The sequence below is a fragment of the Mesoplodon mirus genome (assembly GCF_964341445.2).
Source record: "Mesoplodon mirus genome assembly, chromosome: 12".
Lineage (NCBI taxonomy): Eukaryota > Metazoa > Chordata > Mammalia > Artiodactyla > Ziphiidae > Mesoplodon > Mesoplodon mirus.
In genome coordinates this window covers 71,154,401-71,179,761 of record NC_138988.1, presented here as the reverse complement: position 1 = coordinate 71,179,761, position 25,361 = coordinate 71,154,401, and the positions used below count along the sequence as shown (strand labels likewise).

General features: G+C 37.0%; 1 protein-coding gene across 4 annotated transcripts in view; it reads left to right on the top strand.

Moving 5' to 3' along the window:
- Positions 1 to 25,361, top strand: part of BTBD9 (BTB domain containing 9) — a 420,550-nt gene that overhangs the window by 15,241 nt on the left and 379,948 nt on the right. For all 4 annotated transcript variants that reach the window (XR_014295455.1, XM_082637820.1, XM_082637818.1 and 1 more), the window contains exons 2-3: positions 20,653 to 20,864; positions 24,220 to 24,583. Coding sequence is in view for 3 of the 4 variants with exons in the window: in XM_082637820.1 (XP_082493946.1) it covers positions 20,680 to 20,864; positions 24,220 to 24,583 (549 nt within the window). In the remaining variant the exon portion in view is untranslated. The remainder of the gene's footprint in view (positions 1 to 20,652; positions 20,865 to 24,219; positions 24,584 to 25,361) is intronic.

The following is a 25,361-nucleotide window of genomic DNA, read 5'->3' as shown; positions in this document are numbered from 1 at the left end:
CAGCAAAGGGACTCAGTTAAGCACATATAGACATTCTTTTTTTTATATTCTTTTCCATTATGGTTTATCACAGGATATTGAATATAGTTCCCTGTGCTATACAGTAGGACCTTTTTGTTTATCCATCCTATATATAATAGTTTACATCTACTCATCCCAAACTCCCAGTCCTTCCCTCTTCCAACCCCCTCACCCTTGACAACCACAAGTCTGTTCTCTATGTCTGTGAGTCTGTTTCTGTTTCGTAGATAGGTTCATTTGTGTCATATTTTAGATTCCATATATAAGTGATATCATATGGTATTTGTCTTTCTCTTTCTGACTTACTTCACTTAGTATCATAATATCTAGTTGCATCCATGTTGCTGCAAATGGCATTATTTTGTTCTTTTATATGGCTGAGTAGTATTCCATTGTATATATGTACCATATCTTTATTCATCTGTCAGTGGACATTGAGGTTGTTTCCATGTGTTGGCTATTGTGAATAGTGCTGCTATGAATACAGAGGTGCATGTATTCTTTTGAGTTATAGTTTTGTCCAGGTATATGCCCAGGAGTTGCTGGATCATATGGTAATTCTTTTTTTTTCTTTTTTTTTTTGGCTGCACCCTGTAGCATGTGGGATCTTAGTTCCCCGACCAGGGATCAAACCTGTGCACCCTGCAGTGGAAATGCAGTCTTAACCACTGGACCGCCAGGGAAGTCCCTTTTTTTTTTTCAAATGGTAATTCTATTTTTAGTTTTCTGAGGAACCTCTACACTGTTCTCCATAGTGACTGCACCAACTTACATTCCCACCAACAGTGTAGGAGGGTTTGGAAAGGGTATGATTTTTATTCAAAGATAGGAAGGCATTAAAGGGTTTTAAGCAATGGAGTGACTGATCTGATTTACATTTTCAAAAAATTTGTATTGAGAAAGGGCCTCTGGGGGTGAGGGAGATGTATAAATACAAATAGATAAATTCTGTGAAGGAAATGAATACAGTCATATGAGTGCAGATGATAAGGTATCCTGGCGAGCCTGAGGTCAAGGAAGGCTGCCTGAGGAAATGGCACCTGAATTGCACCTGGAGGATGGAAGGTGAAAAGAGGAAGGGGTCCCAGTAAGGGAGCAAATTATGTCAAAACCCTGTGGCATGAGAGAGCTTGTCATGTGCCAGGGAACATTAGGGGAAATGGAGTCAGATAGGAGCCAGATTCCACAAGCCTCCAAGGCCTATTTAAATGTTTTTCCTCCTCTCTTATGTTAAGAGGCTTGGCAAGCCACTGAAAGTATTTAAGTGGGGGTGAGAGTCATGGAGGGGTTGAGGGAAAGAGTTCATAATCAGTCTTATAATGTGACATTCAGTCTGGCTGCTGTGTGGAGGACAGCTTGGGGTGACAAGGGAGATGGGTTAGGAGCTAAGCGATGGTCCAAGTGAGAGACAAGGGTGGTGAGCACTGGAATGGTAGCATAGAAATTGCCAAGAAGTAAACTGATTTGAGAGCTCATTTAGGACGTAACATTAAAAGACTTGCTGATGAATTAGGTATGGGTGTAAGGTTGAAGCAGGTGTCATTCTGGTTTCCATAATTGGATTCACTGAGCTGAGGAACATTGTAGGAGGGCAGGTTTTTTAGTGGCAGAGAGGACGTAGAGAGTACGAAGTGAGTTTTGAAGTACCTTTGAGGTAACCAAGTAGAGATATAAAGTAGGCAGTGGGATATAGAGGTCTGGAATTCAGAGAAGAGAGCCGTTAATATCTATATGGACTTTTTGGGTTAATTTTGAGGGCTTAAATATGCTAGAAACTGTAGTAGGTTCTGGGAGTGTAAAGATGAGTGAGACATTCATTCAGTACTTGTTGAATGAATTTATGTTATTGCTTTCTGGAAGTTTGCTTACCAACAAGACAAATCAATAACAAAATCACAGGGTATTGTTGATGGGGGCAATGATAGAGGGAAACGGAAGCTGATTCCAAATCGTATAAAAGGGGCACCTGACGTAGATTGGCAATGTCAGTGAAGGCTCTTGCTGAAGGGTGTGAGGTCTGTTCCGAGCCTTGAAAGAGCAGGCAAATTTAGCCAGACGAGGGGAATATAAGAAGTTCCAGTAGTAAAAGCTTGTTCATATTAGAGAAGACAATGAAGTCTCAGAAGAGCCATCAGTTCCAAATCCCTGGCTTTCTCTATAGGTTGGACAAGTGATGGTAAGGCAGCGTCCGTGCTTAAATTGGGTGTTTTTATGGTGATGGTGGTGGACCTCTGATGTAGCCATTCTTGCTCTGCAGCCCCTTTGGAAAGAGAGGAGAAGAGTATTCACAGCTGGCAGGGACTTCAGAGAACTTTAGCCCTTTCTTCTCATTTACAAATGAGGTTACCAGTAGCCAAAGAGGATACCTTGTTGATACCTTGTCAGCAAGTCTGTCTCCGGGCGTCCAAGGTAAGGTTCTTCACACTGCTACAGGAGGCCCAGTGCCCTTTAACTATGTATTTCCACATCCTCTGACATATTTATATGGAAAGAGAGTGTACTGGAAATACTCAGGTGCTGCCATTGAGTATTGCAGGTCTCCACGTGGGCTGTGTCTTTGGAAGAGAAACTGAGAATTCTCTCTAGACTGTGTTTGTACCCTCTTTCTTTTTTTCTACCCACTGTATCTTTGTCCTTTTCTTCATCATGTACTAGCAACGAATAATAACAACAGTATAGTTGTGCAGTGATAGTAGTGGTTAATATTTACTGAATATTATGTGCTGGGCACCATAGTAATTGTTTTACCTCATTTAATTCTACCAATAGTCCTCTGAGGTAGCATTTTAGTACTACCACATTTCACAGAAGAGAACATGGAGGCTTAGAAAAAAGGTTAAATAATGTGTGAAGGATTACACAGTAATAAATGGTGGTGCCAAGATTTGAACTCAAGCAGTGTGACTTTGGATACTCTTTACTGCCTTTCCTAAGACAATTTATAAGCAGTGCTGTCTGATAGAAATATAATGTGAGCTACAAATGCAAGCCATGTTTGTAATTCAAAATTTTCTGGTAGCCATGATGAAGGAAAGAAAAATAGGTAAAATTAATTTAGAAATATTTTTATTAAGCCCAATATATCTAAAATATTGTCATTTAAACATCTCAATGTGAAAAAATAAAAGATATTTTCATAAGTCTTTGAAATACAATGTGTATTTTATAGCATGTCTCAATTTGGACTAGCCTCATTTTCAAGGGCTCAATAGCCACATATGATGACTGACTACCGTTTTGGCTCATGCAACTCCAAAGGGGCAGGAGAGTGAACGAAAATTCTGACTGTTCTGCTTAGTGGAGCCAGAGAGAGAAAAAACCTGCTGAAAATCCACAGATGAGGCAAACTGAAGAAGGCGGAGTGGTAATTCCTGGGTCTGATCCAGTGAGCAGGGGCGAGGGGAGAAGAGTTTTCTCTCCCATTGCCCTGAAGCTAAGTGAGGTATCTTTTTTTTCTTCCCACATTGAGACTCAGCATTTTTCTGTAGTGTTACTCATCATGGTTAGTTTTCATAGTAGTCCAGTCCTTAAGCGCTTTTGGAAATAAAGAGGCATTTGTGGGTAGCCACCAGATATTGCAACATTGTTTCTATGGGAAAGAGGTAAGAATTAAGGCTTATACATTACTTGCTTTTGGAATGTCATCTTTTGTTCATTGGGGAGGGGGTGAGATTGGAAACTGTAGTGATCATTTGCTGTGTGATATCTTTAAGTAACAGCTGTTACAGCACAAGGAGAAGAGTAGTTAACTTTTTAAGTTTATATTTATGGGTAATGCTCATCACCTGTTACTTTCTTTGCCCTGTAGCTAGGCTCATAGTAAGCTTTCATTCACCCAATTGTTTGTTCAGTTGAATATTAGCTGAGAAGCAAATATACCTAGAACTGAGCTATTTGAATCGTTTCCTTCATGAACTTCCATTCTTAGACACTTGCTTTCCCTGGGTCCTTCCCCTTAGAAAAAGCAACACAGGCTTATCCTAACAAGCTAAATAACATTGGTGTGTAGAAAGAATGAACAGCCCTATCCCTCCTCCGATCTGAAAATGCAGACCTGTGTACTGTCTCAAAGCACATCAGGAGTGTTATATTTTTGTGAACGGAAAAATAGAATAGGGATATATCAAAGATTTTTACCAGAATGTTGACTCTCGGGATTATACTGTTGTTAATGTTTGTTTACATTTCCGAAGTATCTGCAGAATTTACAGTTGAAAAACCTTAATAAATCACTAGACACTTAGCAAGAGAACACCAAGAAAGGTGCCGCATAATAATTAAGTGGTATTGTAAGTTTAAAAATATTTGAAAAATGTGAGAAACATCATGCAAAGTGTGATACAGGGGTATAACCTTGATTAGTAAAGTGGAAATTTGGAAACCAAATACATGCTGAATATTACGGGAGGGAGAACTTATTAATGAAAACATTTGGTTATAAACAGTTGAGATATTTTTAAGATGAGCACATGTTATTTATTTATTTATTTATTTATTTCTGCTTCAGGTCTTAGTTGTGGCATGTGGGATCTTTCACCGTGGCGCGTGGGCTTCTCTCTAGTTGTGGCGTGTGGGTTTTTTTCCCCTCCCTGTAGTTCTGGGGCACGGGCTCCAGAGGACGTGGGCTCTGTAGTTTGCAGCACTCAGGCTCTCTAGTTCAGGAGTGCGGGTTCAGTAGTTGTGGCACACGGGCTTAGTTGCCCCGTGGCATGTGGGGTCTTAGTTCCCCGACCAGGGATTGAACCCACGTCCCCTGCATTGGAAGGCGGTTTCTTCACCCCTGGACCACCAGGGAAGTCCCTGAGCAAGTTTTTGTTTTGTTTTGTTTTGTTTTTGCGGTACGCGGGCCTCTCACTGCTGTGGCCTCTCCCGTTGCGGAGCACAGGCTCCGGACGCGCAGGCTCAGCGGCCATGGCTCACGGGCCCAGCCGCTCCGCGGCATGTGGGATCTTCCCGGACCGGGGCACAAACCCGCGACCCCTGCATCGGCAGGCGGACTCTCAACCACTGTGCCACCAGGGAAGCCCAGCACATGTATTTTTATAATGAATTCCTGAGAGTGACATGGAGTCCCACGTTTGTGTCTCCAACCTATACTTAAATCATTTCATTTCAATGTATTATTTGTTTATTGAATACTGTCCTTGTGGGACACCAGGGAGAAAGACCTAGTAACCACCCTCCAGGAATTTGTTTTGGCTATTTTTAACTATTAAAAATCTGTTTTTTACTAAAACTCTATTCCCATCAATAGTTGCTCATTTCTCCTCAAATTGCTTCTCAGGAAAGTACAGCAAGTCAGAGATCATCTATATCAGTGTATTCATCCTTTTGTTTGGAAAAAAAAAAAAAAGGCCTCCTTTTGATAAACAAATATTTCAGCACTTTTTAAAGTGTCCACTTCGTAAAATTTTTTAAAATATCATTTAAATAAAAGATAAATCAATTCTTGTTTTAAAAGAAGGAAACACTTCAGAAGTACATTGAGTTTAAACATAAACCTTCCCATTCACTCCCTTCTATCCCCTTACTCCCACCCCCCTCCCTGGAAGTTACTACTGTTAACAGTGGGTGTGTGGCCTTGCAGTCCTTTTTTCCATGTATGTATTTACTTAATTAGTTCAGCAGATATTTAAATGCCTTCTTAATTATAGAAAAACACTTACATATATTTATATTTACATAGTTGGATCCTATTGAACTGAGGCCTGCTCTCTGCACTTAACTGTGTTTTGGAGCTTAGGTCAGAACTTTCAGATCTATTCCCTTCTTATTAACGGCTGCTGCGTTGTATGGATGCACTGTAATTTATTTTCCACCCTCCCCCCCCCACTTTCTGCTATTACAAGCAATGCTGAATTAATAATCCTAGAAGCAGAATTACTGGGTTATAGGAAATATATTTTAAAAATTTGACAGATTCTGCTAAATTAACCTCTAAAAAGCTGAACCAGTTTATATTTCCAACAGCAATATGAAATCATTTTTTTCCTACATACGTGATTTAGTTATAGAGATTTAGAACTTGAAGGGACCATAGAATGTGGCCCAACCCCTTCCACCCCTTTTCTAAGGTAGAAAATGAATCTCAGAGACTTGAAATGATTTGTCCAGATCTTACCCAGCAGAACTATGAGTACTTCCCAGTTTCTGATTCTGTGTTCTCTTGGAGGCATCTTAGTTTAGACTAAGATATAGTGCAAGGTTCTGCCATACTGTTTGTTTCTGTTTCTTTTCTGTTGTTACTTGAAACAAACTTCCTTTTCAGTTTCACATTTTCTGATAGTGCCCTGAGACTCCTGCCTTTGCCATCTTGTCTACATGGAACATCTTTCATTTAATATCCTTAAAAAGCTACCTCCTTCCATTATTTAAAGCCCTCCTTATCCACAGGGTGTATGCGTTACTTTAGATTTCCCTATAGGTACAGCACAGCAAAGGAAGTATTTTATGAATCTTCCTCATCGGCAGCTGACCCTACCCTGTTGGCCAAGTAAAACATAAGCTTCTTCTTTTATAAGCTTGGAGAAGGAAATAGACTGCAGGCATTGGTCTGTTATAGCATTTCTGCTACATTTGATCATTTTATGTCAAATAATGTGATGACATTTAAACTAAATGGACTCCAACTTAATAACATTAAAATTTTTATTAATTATAGTTTATTTTTTTCTCTTAAAAATAACATAAAGAATGTAGTCTACTATAAAGTATAAGTGGAATCTCCTCCTCTTGTGTTAATATATTTATTGCTAAGGTGTCTGCATTGGAGGCTTGTTTCTCTTATAAAGGCATGGTCCTGGTATCTTTTCTTGATGGGCTATGAGAATTTGTGTCAGTGACATCCCAAATTGGTGCTGTAGCTGAGCTGGTCACATATCAAGATGATAACTTTAGGTAAAGAATCAACTTATGAAATTCTAAGGAACAGAGATCAGCCTTGATGCATAGTTTGATCATGATAAAAGAGATAGAATTCAGTATTAAATGTGAATTAAATTTGGTCCATGAATGTTGTTTGGAACTGAGGATAGCAGTCTAATCATAAGCTCATCAATTATTCAGTAGCATCTTGGGGGTATTAGTGCACAGAATACAGAAAGCCCATCCGTTACTCTTTAGAGTTTTTGTTCTAAAGCAGAAGGAAAAAAATGTACATTATTCTCTTTTTTAATGGATTTTATTCTTCCACAGTGTCAGTGAAGATTATATGTGCACTGGAAGAGTGCACATATAGGCAGGCCACATATTTGCATATTCATGGGGGTTTATGGAAGATTTGGGGTAAGATTAAGTTTGGAACATGAAGGATGACAGTTTTACAGGCAAAGTCCATTTTCCTAATCTTAAGAGACGTGGACTTCTTGAACTTTTTGCCTAAGATTTTGTTCCTGAAATGAAAGTTATTTGCTTGACACATGCTGTTCATCCCCTGTTCTACATACACACTATAGATTTGGATTTGGCTGTAGATTTGGCCTTGGCCATAAATTTGGGCCAGTGGCTCTCAGTTTGAACTGTAAGTGCTAGACTACATGAGGATAATTATCTCTGAGTTTTATTCTTTCTTTTCATTGCAGTAGAGAATGGTATGTTGGAGGAATAAAGACAATGCTCATAAAACCAAGGGAAGGGATTATATAGGGGGAAAAAAGAACAAAAGGAAGACTAGTATAATTTGTGAACATTTCCTTTATATTGTATGCTAGAATGGCAACAAATAAATTTATAAATCAGGATTTTAGGTGGACTAATTTCTCAGAACTGATCTTTTTTTAAATTTCACAGAAAATAGCCAAGATAGCAGGGTTTAACAAACTGCATCAAAGTATGCACAGTAGAACATTTTTATAACATCTATAAATGAAAAGCCAATTTCCTTTATGCAGACAATAATGCAAATGTTCACAGTAGCTTTGCTACTAAGAAATTAAATTGTTGCAATTGATGATTCCACTGCTTTAATGGGAGTTCATGCTATAATAACCTTTATTAATTAGGAAAATATCATATAATTTAAATCTGGGCAAGAATATTACAGACCCATAAGTTGCCACTGAAGAAATTAAAAAGAAATGGCTGTCCTGCATTTTCAAATATTATTACAACTAATAACCTCTGTACTCATCATGACTTTTTCATTGTTTTTTTGGCTCTTGGGGCATATATTGTTCTGTTCCCAGTGTACAGTTCATATAATTTTCAATAGACTTGGGACCAGTAAGGCTGATAACCCAAAAAAAGATAGTTATATAAACTCTAAGATCTATAAGTGATAGCCATTCTTAGAGTTGCAGTCTGTGACTTGTCATTTACAAAAGTGATCCCATCGTATAGAGGGTTGACTTATAGGGACTTACACAGTGGCACAAACAAGAGCTGAGAGACTGAAGGAAGGTTGTGGCTGGATAACGTAGGTCTTTGGGAAATGGGTTAATAAAATCTGGTGATAGGTTTCTGTACCTTATCCCTTTCTGAAGCATAAGCTCAAGAAGGTACTCTGTAGGGAAGAAAGAAGAAGCAAGCTCCAATATTTGGGGAAACTTTCAAATATAATAGAATGAAACTCTCTTGGGTCATTTGATACTTATTTTGTTCTAGCATACCTGATTTGAACGATTTTGTTTGTTTGCCAGTGTTTGGGAAAGATTGTTTTAATTAGAGATTGGATCCAGAGAAACTGAAGAAGTAATGAATAGAAAATAAAAATAATACTACAAATTATATATTGGGCTGTTTTTGCCTTGGGAGTCTCAGATATTTTGTGATTGAATAATAGAATAGCTTCTCCCAGCCACCCCAGAATTAGATGTCATTGCCAAACTAAGCCAGGAGCGTTGCCTAGTCTAGGAGAACACTTCTCAAAAGATGGCCCAAGGTCACTGGTAGGCCCTGATCAAAAAATAATGGCAGGGCCTCCCTGGTGGCGCAGTGGTTGGGGGTCCGCCTGCCGATGCAGGGGATACGGGTTCGTGCCCCGGTCTGGGAGGATCCCATATGCCGCGGAGCGGCTGGGCCCGTGAGCCATGGCCGCTGGGCCTGCGCGTCCGGAGCCTGTGCTCCGCAACGGGAGAGGCCACAACAGTGAGAGGCCCGCGTACCGGGAAAAAAAAAAAAAAAAAAAAAAGGCAAATGTCAGGTGATCTCATAGTCTTTCATTTATATATATCCTTTGGCAACTTGCTAATAACCATACAAGTGAAGCATTAAGAATATGTAAGATGTGGCATTCATAAATCCATGTTTGCATAATACTAGAGTTTATAAAGGATTCTGATTTAGTGTTCTACTAAGAAGTCTGGCTACTAAGCAGTCTGACACAGCATTGCAAAACTCCTATTCCACATATGAACATGCGTAAGTTAGAATTATTTTATGTTTTTGGAAAGATACATATCACTGTTATGTTGAGTTGGTTGTGTTTTTCAGTTGTTTCTTTTCTTATTATAAATTGCTGTTTAGCCTTATCATTATCAATTTAATTTGTTACAGGTTGTTCAGCTAACCCTATAGTGTATATTGATGCATATTTGTATTAATAATATTCTTGGTCTGTAATTTTTCAGTAACTAGAGTTTTAACTACATTGTAGTTAAAATGTGAATTATTCTCCCCATATTAGTAAAGCAGATGTGTATGTAATCTCCAAAAGTTGGATTGAAAAGTGACACCTCCTTTTTTATCACCCATGGCATATTTACCGGGTCTGAATAGGGTGTTTAAAAAAAAGTTTGAAAACTGCTGGTGTGAGGAGCTAGTTGGCAGGTCTAGGAGTCAGAGTGAGACTCATTTCTGACTTCTTCCATATCACTACAGCGTAGCTCTTATAAGTTCGGGACCTTGACAGACATTGGTTTAAATCTGCTATTTATTGTCTGTGTCCTTGGACTAGTTGCCTAATCTTATCTGTCCCTCACTTTCCTATTTGTTAAATAGAATAAAAAAAAGTACCTACCTAATCCACTTGTTTGAATTTTAGGTAAGGTGGTGTGTGTAAAATGCTTAGGACTCTGCCTAGCTTATAATTAAGTCCTCAATAATAGTAACCATTATTATTAGGTGAGAAGTACTTTCTGTGTCCCTATTGCAAAATGGTTAATTTGCTACTAGATTGTTACTTTGTTTTAAGCTTCTGCCTTAAAAAAATTTTTTTATAGGAGTATAGTTGATTTACAATGTTGTGTTAGTTTCAGGTGTACAGCAAAGTGCTTTAATTTTACATATACATATATTCATTCTCTTTCAGATTCTTTACCCATATAGGTTATTACAGAATATTGAGTAGCGTTCCCTGTGCTATACAGTAGGTCCTTGTTGGTTATCTATTTTATATATAGTAGTGTGTGTATATTAATCCCAAGCTCCTAATTTTTCCCCACCCCCACATTTCCCCTTTGATAACCGTGTTTATTTTCAAAATCTGAGTCTGTTTCTGTTTTGTAAATAAGCTCATTTGTATCATTTTTTTAAAGATTAGATTCCACGTATGAGTGATACCATATATTTGTCTTTCACTGTCTGACTTATTTCACTTAGTATGATAATCTCTAGGTCCATCCATGTTGCTGCACATGGCATTATTTCTTTCTTTTTTTTAAGACTGAGTAATATTCCATTGTACAATATGTATGTACCACATCTTCTTTATCCATTCATCTGTTGATGGACATTTAGGTTTCTTCCATGTCTTGGTTATTGTAAATAGTGCTGCAGTGAACATTGGGGTGCATGTATCTTTTTGAAGTACGGTTTTCTCCAGATACATGCCCAGGAGTGGGATTGCTGGATCATATAGTAGTTCTATTTTTAGTTTTTTAAGGAACCTCCATACTGCTCTCCATAGTGGTTGTACCAATTTACATTCCCACCAACAGTGTAGGAGGGTTCCCTTTTCTCCACACCCTCTCCAGCATTTATTGTTTGTCGACTTTTTGATTATGGCCATTCTGATTGTAGTTTTGATTTGCATTTCTCTGATAATTAGTGATGTTGAGCATCTTTTCATGTGCTTTTTGGCCATCTGTATGTCTTCTTTGGAGAAATGTCTCCTTAGGTCTTCTGCCCATTTTTGGATTGAGCTGTTTTTTTGACATAGAGCTGCATGAGCTGTTTGTGTATTTTGGGGATTAATCCCTTGCCAGTTGCTTCATTTGCAAATATTTTCTCCTATTCTGTAGGTTGTCTTATTTTTTTTTATGGTTTCCTTTGCTGTGCAAAAGCTTTTAAGTTTCATTAGGTCCCATTTGTTTATTTTTGTTTTTATTTTCATTACTCTAGGAGGTGGATCAAAAAAGATATTGGTGCGATTTATGTCAAAGAGTGTTCTGTCTGTGTTTTCCTCTAAGAGTTTTATAGTGTCTGGCCTTACATTTAGGTCTTTGATCCATTTTGAGTATATTTTTGTGTATGGTGTTAGAGAATGTTCTAATTTCATTCTTTTACAGGTAGCTGTCCAATTTTCTCAGAACCACTTATTGAAGGGACTGTCTTTTCTTTGTTGTATAGTTTTGCTTCCTGTGTCGTAGATTAATTGACCATAGGTGCGTGGGTTTATTTCTGGGCTTTCTATCCTGTTTCATTGATCTATATTTCTATTTTTGTGCCAGTACTGTACTGTTTTGATTACTGTAGCTCCCTACTATAGTCTTAAGTCATTTAATGCCTTTAATATGGAGGTTCATTGTTAATAATAGTGTATGTTTCAAATGACCTTGATAATTTCAAATTTGGGGGTCAATTTTTTACTGAGATATATTTGACATATAACTGTAAATTCAAGGTGTACAACATGTTAATTTGCTACATTTACATGTTATAATGTCATTGCCATTGTACAATAATTAGGACCTCTATCATGTTACAGAATTATTTCTTTTTAGTAGTTGGAATAATCAAGTTCTAGTCTCTTAGCAAGTTTGATTATAATACAGTACTGTTGTCTATAGTCACTATACTGTGTATTAGATCTCTAGGACTTATTTGGGGAGGGGTCACCTTCTTGTAAAATCAGATTACTAGGGGTAGAGTTGTCATAATGGCCATTTTCTTGTTGTCTGCTTGTGTTGGCAATGTTACATTATCTTCAATCAGTGGTTTCCTTGCAGGAAACTTTTTAAATTCACTTGTCATTTTGTGAGCAATAATTTAAACTATATAACCTTTGGAAAATTCAAGTAAGCAGGCCCAGGTAAACCTGATATTTCCCTTGAACAAAGGAGGACACTGCCTTTTTTCTCATTTTGCTAGGTTAAAAATATATATCAATATAAGTATTAAGATTCTCTTCGCAAATTCCTATGATTTGTATTCAACTCTCCCTAGGATGTGAGTACCCCATTTTAGAGAGCAATTTGCTAATTATTTGAATATTAACTCTTATTCTGACACAAGAGTATAACAGATAATTTTTTGTAGTCGTTTTGGTATGGTACTTATGGAAGATTACTGTATTTGACTTTCTACAAATCATAAAATCATGGCCTGCTAGTTCTAGAGTTGACATTATTTGTCATCTAGCCCTACCTCCCTCAGTGGTCAGTGAGCAACTTTATCTTTCACTAATCTTTGTGTTTCAGTCACCTAGCACTGGGCATGTATTGTAGAGAGAGCTCAATAAATCTCTTATTGAATGAATTATATATAGATTCAGAAACTACTTTGTCCTTTGGCCAAGAAGTGGAGAATCAATGTGGTAATTGGTAAATGGAGTTACATACAGTCTTCATAAAATAATCTCATCAAGTATTTTTATGGTACAATTCCTTAGTGTTCCAAGTTGAGTATATCTATAAACATTTGTTTACAAACATATAAAATCATAGAATGACAAGAATTTGGAGCTGGACTGGATGTTAGAAATCATTTAATCTTTCCCAGAGAAAAGGGATTTCAGGAATCCCAAGACCAGAAAATGCCCAGGAACTCTTCTTACCATAGCACTTTACTGCCTGGTGATGCTACTCTTCTGCAAGGTTTAGAATTGGATTTGCAAAATATCAGAATCAAGGTTACACCTGCTAGTATGGTCAGTCTACACCTGTTTATTCAGACTTTTGGATGACAAGGGTAGAGTATATATCAAAAGAAGTGAGTCATCCTTCCAATGAGAAAGCAGAATGTGATTTTTTGTGAGTGTTTAAGGTGCAGACAGGACATCATTTATTTCCCCAAGCGATATTAATTTAAAGTTTAAGGATTACTACTTCAAATTACACACCACATGGGTACTAAGAGCAGAAAGAAATTGCTAAACCATATGCTTATAAATGCCATCTCTTTCCTCAAGAGAAAGATCATTTATATTTTGCAATTAAAGAGCAGAAGGTCTTTTTTTCCCATAAAGTTCTTTCAGTCAGGAAATATGGGGGTGGTGGAGAGGGTTTCCCAGGGGAGATTTATACAGCATTCAAGGACTCTTTCACATCCCCACCTGATGGAACTTTGCCTTTTGTCTATTTCCTGATTAAGCTCTGGAGAGTAAACTTTAATTCTAAAAAATACAGTAAGCTCTTGTTAAAGAAAAGTTTGTAAACAGCTCTGCTGGAAGTGAGCTTTAAGTAAAGAAATTGATATTTAGGTCAGCTTGGATTTTTGAATAAGAGGCAATTATAGCATTCCAACATTGTGAACTACATACAGCATTCTCACTTTATTGATTGACATTGTTTACTATTTTGGTTAGAACAAATGGGTGTGGGTTTCTTATAGCAGAGTAAATAGTCAATAACCCTGAGAATTTTAGTACTGTGGCTTTAGTCTTTTTAATTTTTTTTCTGATGCATTTGAACCCAGGAGAGTTAACCAACCACACAAAAAAGTATAGTTTCTGTACCACCATCCCTGGTAAATAAATTCATAGGAAGTCTCAGAACCCTCAACTAATAATTGTATATGGTATCATGAACGGTACCATTTCCTCTCTCACAGTAAGTCCCTGCTCCCCCTGCCTTCCTACCCTTCTCTTTCCTCTTACCTTGAAGGAGCAGCTTGAATAAATAGATTACCCTTGCCCTATCCTGTGAATGTCAGCAAGTTTAGACTCTGGGACTGTCAACAGGAGCAAATCTCAGAGCACTTTGTTTGCATCTGAGAAAATCTCCTGTAAATTTAGAAAAAGTCATACTGAAAATCTCGTAAGGTGAGGATCTTTAGTTGGGATGTATCAGATAGACTGTCCTAGTAGGCCATGCTACCCAGGTATCTGATATTCATTACTTTTTGCCTGTCTTAGTGTAATGAACTTTTTGTCCTTGACTTCAAGTTGTTAATTAATTTTTAACTGTGGATGTAATATATAGTCCTTCTGCTTACCATTCTGTCTTAGTCACTAAATCAGGTACTACTGGATGTGGCAAATTAAAACACTTGCTGTCTCATTCAAAAACTAATTTAATTTGTAATTTTAGTGGCCAAAGTTATTGAAATATTTGTGTATAGTTTTATTACAATAAAACATTCTTGTTATAAAAATTTTAAACATTACAGGAATATGTAGTACACTATGTAAAATTTTTCCCACAGCCCTAATCCATTGGGTTAACATTTGTTAACAATTTGGTGTTTGCTTTCTATGTATTTAACAAAATAACATTTTATTATAATATTGTTTTGCAGCTTGCCTTTTTGCATGTAAATACATATATTTAAATTTTTTTTCAATGTAAAAGTATTTAACTTTATTCTTTTAAAATCATTGTATAATATTCCATTGTAGAGGCTTACCATTATTTGTTTATCCAATTCCCATTAAATGGACCTTTAAGTTTTTTCGACTTTTTACTGTTACAGAAAGTGCTGAAGTTGACATTCTTGTGTATTTATTTTTGTGCTCTTGTATGAATATCCAGCTTTTTTCAGAACGGCCAGCCAACATTTTTTATTGAAAAAATTCATATTTTCTCCCACTGAATTGAAATGCTACATTTATATATACTATACTGAATTCTTGTGTATACTTGGGTTTTTTTCTGGACTAATATGTTTCAGTGATATATCTCTCTAATATAACATTGTTTTAATTCTAATTTATGATTTGCTTTCTCATCCAGTAAACTGGCCTCTTCTCATTGTTCTTCTTTTTTAGAATATATATGAAATCACATATTTATTCTTTCAGATGAACTTCCTTTACCCCAATTTACTTTAAAAACTCTGTTGTGATTCTCTTCAGGGTTACTTTTAATTCCTGTGTTAATTAGAACTGTGTCTCTCAGCTTTACAAACTTCTCGGTAAATATAAAATTCTCATTTTTCCTTCTCAGTGTTCTAATATGTGTGCCCATTTGTCAAATGTTTTTAACTGTGTATCCCTACCAAGAATGTTTTGTTGAATTTTGCTTTCTGTTGCTAAAACATTGTTTTTTTGTTTTTGTTTTTGTTTTTTTAAAAATATTTACTTATTTATTTATTTGGCTGCACCGGGTCTTAGTTGTGGCATGCGGGATCTTTGTTGCCACATGCAGGATATTTAGTTGTGGCATGGGAACTTTTAGTTGTGTCATGTGGGATCTAGTTCCCTGACCAGGGATGGACCCCGGTCCCCCTGCATTGGGAGTGCAGAGCCTTAGCCACTGGACCATGACGGAAGTCCCTAATGTATTATTTTTGTTCACGATATAAAGTACAATAAAATACCAAATATGCTTTTTTCACAGATTTAGAGATGATCGATCTCTTTACAACATCTCCAAACAGTGTATGTTTCTTCATTTGTTTTTTTTAAGTCCCTCAGAAGAGTTTTATAACTTGCTTTACATGTTCTCTGAGTTTATTCCTAGGTATTGCTTATGTTTTGCAATTATAGATTTCAGGTCATTTCCCTCATATTTTCTAGCTGGTTGTTTTGGGCATGAAAGGATACTATATATTTTCATATACAGTTGACCCTTGAACAACTCAATGGTTGGGGGGCCTACCCTCCGCACAGTTGAAAATTTGAATGTAATAGTCGGCCTTCCGTGTCTGAGGTTCCTCTGTATCCGCATTTCCTCCGCATGTGAGGATCCACAGTTGTGGATCGTGTAATACTGTAGCATTTACTATTGAAAAAATCCGAGTATAAGTGGACTCGGCAGTTCAAACCCATGTTCAAGGGTCAACTGTAATAATTTTATGTGGTCACCTTAGTGAACCTTCCTTATCTTCTCATATTTTTTCAGTTGATTCTCATGGATTTTTCATGTGGGCAATGAGATTATCAGCAAATAGTGATTATTTTGCCTGTTTGTTTCCTAAGCCATTTACCTTTAACTTGGTTTTCTTAATTGTATTGTCTTTTGTTCCTGAAAAATGTTAATAGTGATGAATAGACATCCTTATCTTATTTCTGAACTTTCTAGAGATGTTTCTACTGTTTTATTATTAACTAGATGCTTATATCTGTTGTAGTTAGGCTGTGTATGTGTCTATAAATTTTAGAAAGTATTCTTTTATTCCTATTCAATTAAAACTTTTAAAATAAAAGGAATTTTAGCTTTTATTGAGCTAATTATATGATTTTTTTCTCCTTTAACCTTTTAATTTGATGATAGTTATTTTTCCTAATATTCAAACTTCTTTCTTGGAATTGACCAACTTTGTCATGAATCCTTCTGCTTAATTCTGTTTTCTAATATTATACACAGGCTTTTTTTTTCACGTATACTGATTTTTGAGTGTCTGAATGTGGTCACATCTTCGTGTCAGGCTTATACTGGCTTCATAGGAAGAAGCAAAAAACTTCTCATATGCACAGGAATAGTTTAAATAACATTCTAATTATCTGATCCTTGAAGTTTTGAAGAAACCTGTCCATGAAACTCTTTGGATCTGGTATATTAGGAGGTCAGGGGTTAGGAATACATTTAGGCAGGTGGGGTAGGTTATTTTCTTAGTATCCCTTTCTCCTATCCAAATCTAAGATTAAATAAGTGTATTGGATAGGTTTTTAGGCTCTGTGTCTTCAGTCCTATCTATGTGAACAGCCCTCACTAAACACCCTGGGTATTGAGTCTCTAAAAAGCTTCCTGGTTGGCAACGTGCTTTCACAGCTTCCTGGGGGAATTTAGCACGTTCGATGTAACTCAATTGGGAGAGGAGTCTTTTTTTTTTTTTTTTTTTTTTTTTTGCGGTACGCGGGCCTCTCACTGTTGCGGCCTCTCCCGTTGCAGAGCACAGGCTCCAGACGCGCAGGCTCAGTGGCCGTGGCTCACGGGCCCAGCCACTCCGCGGTATGTGGTATCTTCCCGGATCGGAGCACGAACTCGTGTCCCCTGCATTGGCAGGCGGACTCTCAACCACTGCGCCACCAGGGAAGCCCAGGGGAGAAGTCTTGAAAGCTTGTGTCTGGTTTCTCCCAGACTTTGCCCCATGTGCTTTTTCAAAACCTTTGCTGATCTTCCTTTGATGCTTTTGTGTAATAAATTACAGTCATGAGTCCAGACATTTGCTGAGTTATGAGAGTCCATTTCATATGACAGGACAAAACAGTGGTATTAAAAGGCAGTGGCAGAGTTTTAATATATAACTTTAAAAAATGTACTATAACTTTGTCATTACAGGTATGGAAATAATCTCATGGAAGTTAGAACATTTGTCAAAGACCACGTATGTCGTTAGTAGCAGAATAATAAATATGAAAGCATAAGAAACATGTCAGTAAACAGTTTTACTCCATGAGCTTTAATTTTTTTCTCAGTTTTATTTATCAAATTAAACTTGATGGTTTAAAATGTTAACTTTGATTATTATTAAAGTTATTATTAATTAAAGTAATTAATTATTAATTTTATTGATGTGTAGTCTCTAAAACATGCTTTTTTAAATGCAAGTGGATGTATAGCATTGGTAACTTTGTTAGCATCATTTGCCTCTTTGCAGTAAGATTAAAAATGGAATCATATCCTAAATAAATTTTCTTAGCAGATATTTTGTATATTTATGCACCTGAGAAGGGATGTGAACCTAAAACAGCAGAGTCTAAATCAGTGGCTATTTTGCAGGCTGCTCATAAGAATGGCTTCAGAATAGGGATTCTACATTCCAGACCAATTAAATCAGAATTTCTGGTGGGTGGGGCTCAAGCATCTTTTTTCCTTTTTTAAGCTCCCCATATGATTCCAATGTGTGGCAAGCTCATTGAGAATCACTGGTCTAACTAAAATTATTTCTGTATGCCAATAGAGATTGTGTTGATTCCATACTAAGTGTCTGTTTTCTATACCTGGAAATATTTGCTTTATGTCTCCAGTTGGAAAAGCATAATTAGAATGTAAACTTAGCAAAATGAAATTGTATGTATTAAGAAGTTCAGATTTGGAGAACTTAAGATAGATATTTATATACGTAGTATTAAAGTTTATTATGTATCAGTTGAAGAATTATAAATTTACCTTGGAGCTAGTTAACCAAAAATCTATCATTGTCCATCAAGAGTTATTAGTTCATCATTTGAGTCTCACTCATGACCTAGATAAAATTTTAAGATAATATGATACCAGAGAACATATTCAGTGGATGCATGTGTGGCGTCCTTTCAGCTAGGGAAAGCATCTATTTTGTTTAGAGTCATGCACTATCATTGAACTATTGGATAGTGATAATGAGAGTTCATGTTGAACGAAAATGGGATTTTGAAATCAGGTACCAGTAGCTTTCAGAATTTCATGTCTGATATAGGAAATGACCATGTTCTTTTGAACATCGTTTGGATAACCCAGCCAGAAACCAAAACAAAAAGCAAAAGCAGTCTTATCCTTTGCCCTAGAGTACAGTCAGTCCTTGATCATTTGTTAGAGCAGGGATGGCAAACTATAGCCTGAGGGTTAAATCCGGTCCTTTTCTGTAAATAGTTTTATTGGAACAAAGCCATGCTCATTAACTTACTTATTGTCTCTAGCTGCTTTTAGGCTCCCAGTGACAGAGTTGAATGGTTGTGACAGAGGCTGTATAGCCTGCAAAACCTAAAATATTTACTATCTGACCCTTTGCAGAAAGTTTGCCGACTTCTGTGTTAGACTCTTGTGTCACATGTTAGATGATTGAATTTCACATGATCTGCTGACACTCCTAAATGGATCCTCTTAAGCTGAATTTGGTCTTTCACACACAAGTGACTGGAGATGATTCAGTTTTTAGGGCTTTTGAATGCAGTTGGCAGTTGAAGGAGAGGGATTTACCTTGAGAATGAGGGGAGTATGCTGCTAGCCCTCTGATGTTCCTACTATAGGGAGCCAGGAGCTTGTCTACTTACCTGGAGTGGGTGTCTCCTTGCCTAACTCATCCTCCATGTTCCTCTACATCACATTCCTTGCTGTTGCTTCCTCAGTTGGGGGCGGGCATGGAGTAACAAGTAACTGGGGAAACTGGACTGTGAGGATCTTCCACTGCAGTCTCGGGGGATAACGACAGTTTCTCACATACCTTGTTGATAATGGACCTGGATGTGGAAGTTTAAAGATTAGGAGTGGCTTAATTTTTAATCCTGGTACAAGTGGAGAGTTCAAGAGGTGTGGAGGTCTTGGGAGATTGGGATTGACATATATACACTAATATGTATAAAATGGATAACTAATAAGAACCTGCTGTATAAGAAAATGAAATTCTAAAATTAAAAAAAAAAGAAAATGTGGAGGTCTAGTGGAGAGAGCATATCTGGCTCATTTCTTCTAGTTTCTGGTGCAACAGAGGGGTAGCTGGCTCACCTCTGAGTTGTCAGCCACATCTTCACTTCAGGCACCTGCGTGCTAGTGAGGGCTCTCATCCACTTGCTGGGTTACTTACACCTGGAAAAGTACTACCTGCAAATACAGTAGAGATTTAAGAATATAAACATTTTTAGCTTTTGAAGAAAATAACTCCCCTTTCTAATACATAAAGCTGTTAATCAAGTTTTAGCCCTTTGATTTTCAGTTACATTTGTAGAAAGGCATTGCATACAAAAGCAAGGAAGTGAGATTAAATATAATGATGTTCTGGTAAACACAGGCTACCTGATTATCATGGGTGCAAGTTTGGACTAGAAGTTAGTCTTCAGAAAAATATTGGAGTTATTCTTTTTTTGAGGGAGGTTAGGATGCTTACTATAAGCTTCTATTAATAAATGTCAAGTTATTTTTCTGTGACTTAAGAAGATTATAATTTTTTATAAAATATTTAAGAGGGTTTCAGACCAAAACCTCTGTAATCATTTGAAATCTTATGATTTGGTTTATTCTGTTTGTGATTTAGGCCTAGATCTATGCCTGAACAAGTTTTCCACTGGGTCTAGTTAGTTATACCCACCTTAGTAAATATATCTGTGCTAAAAGAGGAACTCTTCTGGTTGTTGATTTTCCTTTTCCTGAGATACTGAGAAATAAGGGACTTGTAGTTTGAACACAGTTTTCTAGATTGTGATGGCTCCAAGTGCTGTTAGTTAGTGTTTGAAGATCCTGACTTTTAGTGTGATAAGGCAGTGAGAATAGTGGAGTTAATGGAAGTAGGCTGAATTGCTTCCCAGAATAGATGGGTTAATATAGATACCAATGATGATGAAATTGCTCTCTTTTGTGATTTTTTTAGATATACATTTTTACTTATCTGTGTTTATGGTATGTGATTTTCGAAGTATACTCCCCTCTCCTCACTAACTCTCATCCCTTCTTTATATAATAGATCAACGCCTATCATCTGTTCTAGAAGATGAGTAACAGCCACCCTCTTCGCCCCTTTACTGCAGTGGGGGAAATTGATCATGTGCACATTTTGTCTGAACATATTGGTGCCTTGTTGATTGGGGAAGAATATGGCGACGTCACATTTGTTGTGGAAAAGAAACGTTTTCCTGCCCACAGGGTAATTTTAGCAGCAAGGTGCCAATATTTTCGGTAAGTGTATATTACTTTTTGAAGATTGAAGTCACTTGTAGAAAACAGTGGTATTTTCCACTCTGTGAAAAATATGTAACAAAACAACAGTAAATTCTAGCAGTCATTCAATTCAACATCTATAAGAATTTAATCTTTGTCAACTTTTTGTTATGTTTTGAAAATCACCTTTTCCTTTCAGGAGTCATCTTAGAATCATAGGGTTAGGAGGCTTCTTAGGCTAGACTGTACCCGATCAACCATTTTTCAGGGTCTCAACAATATTTCTCAGGCTGAGTCTTTGTTGCCTTCACCCTCTCCTCACAGTTGATGGCTAATGGAACTTAAACTGATTTATTGGCAGATGGGCCTCTTGTCGCACGGGTAGACTGACCTCTGGACTCGCCAGTGAACACGTATACATCTTAGTTTCAGACTACTGAGGTCCAGGACCTGTAGGTAACCCAACAGATCTCTAAGACATGCAGTTTGACAACCCCAAAGCAAAGGAAACTTAAATATTTACTGAGACTAAGTTTCATAGTTATATTAGAGCCAAAACTAAACAAAATATGTGTTTAATTAATGTAAAAATCATACTTGTACGTATACGTAGCTATTGTTTGTTACTTTGACCCCTAATTTCCAGGCTTATAAATGTTAAACTGAGGTCTAATTACATTTTACCTAATCTTAGTTAAAAGGGAATCATCACTGAATTATTGACTGATAATGTATCCTTGACAGATCCAAAGAGTCCATATCCAAAAAATCATGGATTTGCCTGTGAAACTTGATATTGAGAAATTGAGATGCTGAAGGCATGGATAAAATTTCAGTTACCTTCTAGTGAAAACTGCATTCTGATTTTTACAGTCAGAATTAACCGAGACAGCAAAACCAACTTAGAGTCACACATATTGTAGTAAAGTGTGTTTCTTGGAAATATTTATTGTTTAGCTATAACTCTTACAGTGCTTTATAAACATTTTTAGAACGTTTCATCTTGTAAATATAAAATGCCACTGTAAATACAGCCAGGGGCTTAGAAAAGAGAGGAGTCTATTAAGAGTTCTAGCTAACATGCTCCTATCAAGGCAAGGCAGCTGGCCTTGGTCTTGTCATTATTTGTTACCAGCCTCTGTCCTCTGTACGCTTTTGTGCTTCTTTCCCTTTTCATTCTTCCATTCATTATATTAAAGTGTCTTATAAAAGTCCATTCTTTATTAATTTAGAACTTTTCAGCCTTATGTTTAGTATTTGTTACTATTATATATCTTCCCTCTTTCAAAAATAATTTGAGACAACTCTAGGTGGGTATCTTTTAGGTGATCAGTATATTCTTAAAAGAAACTCAAGTTCTTTTAGAAATCTGAAGATCGTATTGAATGAATGGAGTATGCTCCCTTCATTTATTGTTCTTGCTGTCTCTTTGTGGGTATTGAACCTTTACAATATCTGATGGCTCAACAGGCTAAACTCAGTCATTACTAATGCAATCTTAGACTGATTCTCATTGCTGACACTGTTCATGTGCAAAGGAAAGTTAACTGTCAGCAGTCAGGAGAGACCTTATGAGTGTGGTCATAGAGCCTATCAGTTCCCAGATAAGGACAAGCTAACTGTACCGGAGGGAACCTTCCACAAGTTGGGGGTTCATATTTAGGCTTCCTAGGGGTCCTCATCAAAACCACTTTTAAAGCATCGAGAATCCAGGTAAGTACCATGGATCACACTGGAGTGGGAGTAGGTCTTGGCAAGATCTCCCCAGGAAGGTATCCTTTAATCTAGCAATTTTAAGGTTGTGATTGAATGCTCTCTGGATTCATGGAAACCTTCACAGGTGTTTTTAGGCATACTATAACCCAGTGAGGAAGTATGCTCAGAATATTCACGCATCTTTTGCTGGGTAGTTGCAACTATTTCTGTGAGGCAAGCAAGAATGTCCTGTCTTGCTTTTCTGGGGGAGGGTGGGAGGAGTTCTAGGCAAGCATGGAGGGAAACATTGACATGCTAGTCCTGCTCTGAGAGTCTTAGGAGCACGGGAGTCTCTTTTTGTCCCATTATTTTCTTGCTCTCACTTTTACACATTTTCTTTCTCACTCATTACTCTTCCTTTTCTGCACTCCTCGCTAGTCCTCCTCTGGCCACACTTTCTTTCCTGCTGTATTGGAAACTTTAATTGGTTCATATTATTTCTCCTAGAGTAATAGAGGTAGAAATGTAAATTTACTACCTGACTGGATTGTCTAGTTTTCATTATTTAGATGAGCAGATAAGCAATAATGTGGGGATTTTTTTTAATCTGAAAAATACTGAAAGACAAAATAGAAAAGTTAAATTATCCATAATCCCATCATGAATTTCATTTTTAATTTATAAACTGACAAATGAAGACCCTTCCCTTCCAGCCATCTAATCCTATTCCCTAGAGACAACCACTGTTAACAGTTTAATATGTATTTCCCCTCAATATAAATAGATATATCCATACATACCTGTGTGCATACAAATGTGTGTGTTATACACTCTTTTCCATGCAACACATAGGGATCTGCAACCTGACTTACCAACTATATCCTGGACATCTTTCCAAGACAGTATATTTTGATCTCCCTTGATCTTTCTAATGGCTGCATAGAATGTGTACATCATAGTTTTTTCAACTATGTGCCTCTTGATGGACATTTAAGATTTTTTCCATTGTTTCAATATATCTTCTTATACATTTATCTTAATCTTGCTGTATTATCTTTATCTTGCTGTATTATCTTATACATTTATCTTTATCCTAAAAGTGAGATTACTGAGTTGAAGGGTATGCACATTTTACATTTGAATAGATATTACTTAAATTCCTTTCCAAAAAGGGATACCCATTTATACTCTCAAAGCAGTGCATGAGAAAACCTGTTTTTCCATTGTTTCTGCAGTGCTGAATATTAACAGGTTTTTAATTTCTGCCAGCCTGACAGGGAGAATGGCGCCTGATTGTGTTTAATTGTTTTCATCTGATTATCTTTTCCTTTGGAGCTTTACTTTTTAAACTACTTTCTTGACCTTTAACAGGTTTATATTGATTTCACTGTTCCTCTCAAAAGAGCACTTTCATCTTTCTAATTAATGAATGTCTATTATGTATCTTGAGCTCTCAGGATTATTTGTTAGTTCAATTTATAGAATTAATTCAAAATAGTTTTTAAATTATGTCTTTCTTTAGAGAACTATTTTAAGTTATTACTATGCATTTCTTCACCTGAATCTTTGTGTCATTAAACACATGTATGTTTTTTATAATGTTGATAACCTTTATTTCATAATTTTGTAGCAAATCCTATTTGAAGTTTTTCTCATGCGTTTCTTCTCTGATGTGCAGAGCATTACTATATGGTGGAATGCGAGAATCTCAGCCTGAAGCCGAAATCCCTCTCCAAGACACCACTGCAGAAGCATTCACAATGCTACTTAAATACATCTACACTGGGCGGGCGACGCTGACAGATGAGAAGGAGGAGGTGCTGCTGGACTTTTTGAGCCTGGCTCATAAATATGGATTTCCAGAGCTGGAGGATTCTACCTCTGAGTACCTCTGCACCATACTTAACATTCAGAATGTCTGTATGACTTTTGATGTTGCCAGTCTCTACTCCCTTCCCAAGTTAACTTCCATGTGCTGCATGTTTATGGACAGAAATGCTCAGGAGGTGCTCTCAAGCGAAGGCTTCCTCTCCCTTTCTAAGGTGTGTCACTGTCTACAAGTAATTTACAGGCATGCACTGTTTTATTTATATCTGTAAGTTAGAAATATGGCAGTGGACTAAGAATAAAAACATAAAAACCATTAGTGTGGAAGAGGTTGTCTAGCCACCTGCCTCTGGCTACTGAGACTCTAGATCATATAAGAGAGAGGCAGATTGCTGCTCTTTTCTTTTAAGGTTCTTCAGATAAGTTCTGTATGCAAAAGAGGCTGTGCTGCTGGTGGTTGTTTTCAACGTGATGGCGTCAAATAGGCTCCTTTGTGGTGTTGCATACTGTTTTTTGGTTTTGTATTTCTCTGACAGAGTGTTACTAATAATTCCTTATTGAGGGGGAAAATTCATAAAGAAGATCTGATGTTTCATTGGATGTCAAGTCATTGTTGTTTTTTATTTTCTGGCCCAGAATTCACTATTGTACAGTGTTTTATACCATATAATAGCTAGAATAAAACTATTTTTCCCAAATCTTCCTCTCAACCCTGGTGATTGTCTTTCTTTTCCCTTTCTGTGTTCCTCCTAGGACCTGACTTCTTTGAATGTGAAAACCTCTTTGAAAAGCTACAAGTCTTGATTTGAGTGTAACTGTGATTTTTATTGTCCTAGTTAATTTTCAAAGGCAAGGACCTTGTAGGGTTGCACAGTGTTGCTGGCAGTCAGTTTAGAAATCTGAGAACCAAAAGTGCGGTGGTGCAGTAATACTGTGGAACAAAAGGTTTGAATTTTAAATGCTAGATGCATCTTACCGGCTCATAAATGCAAA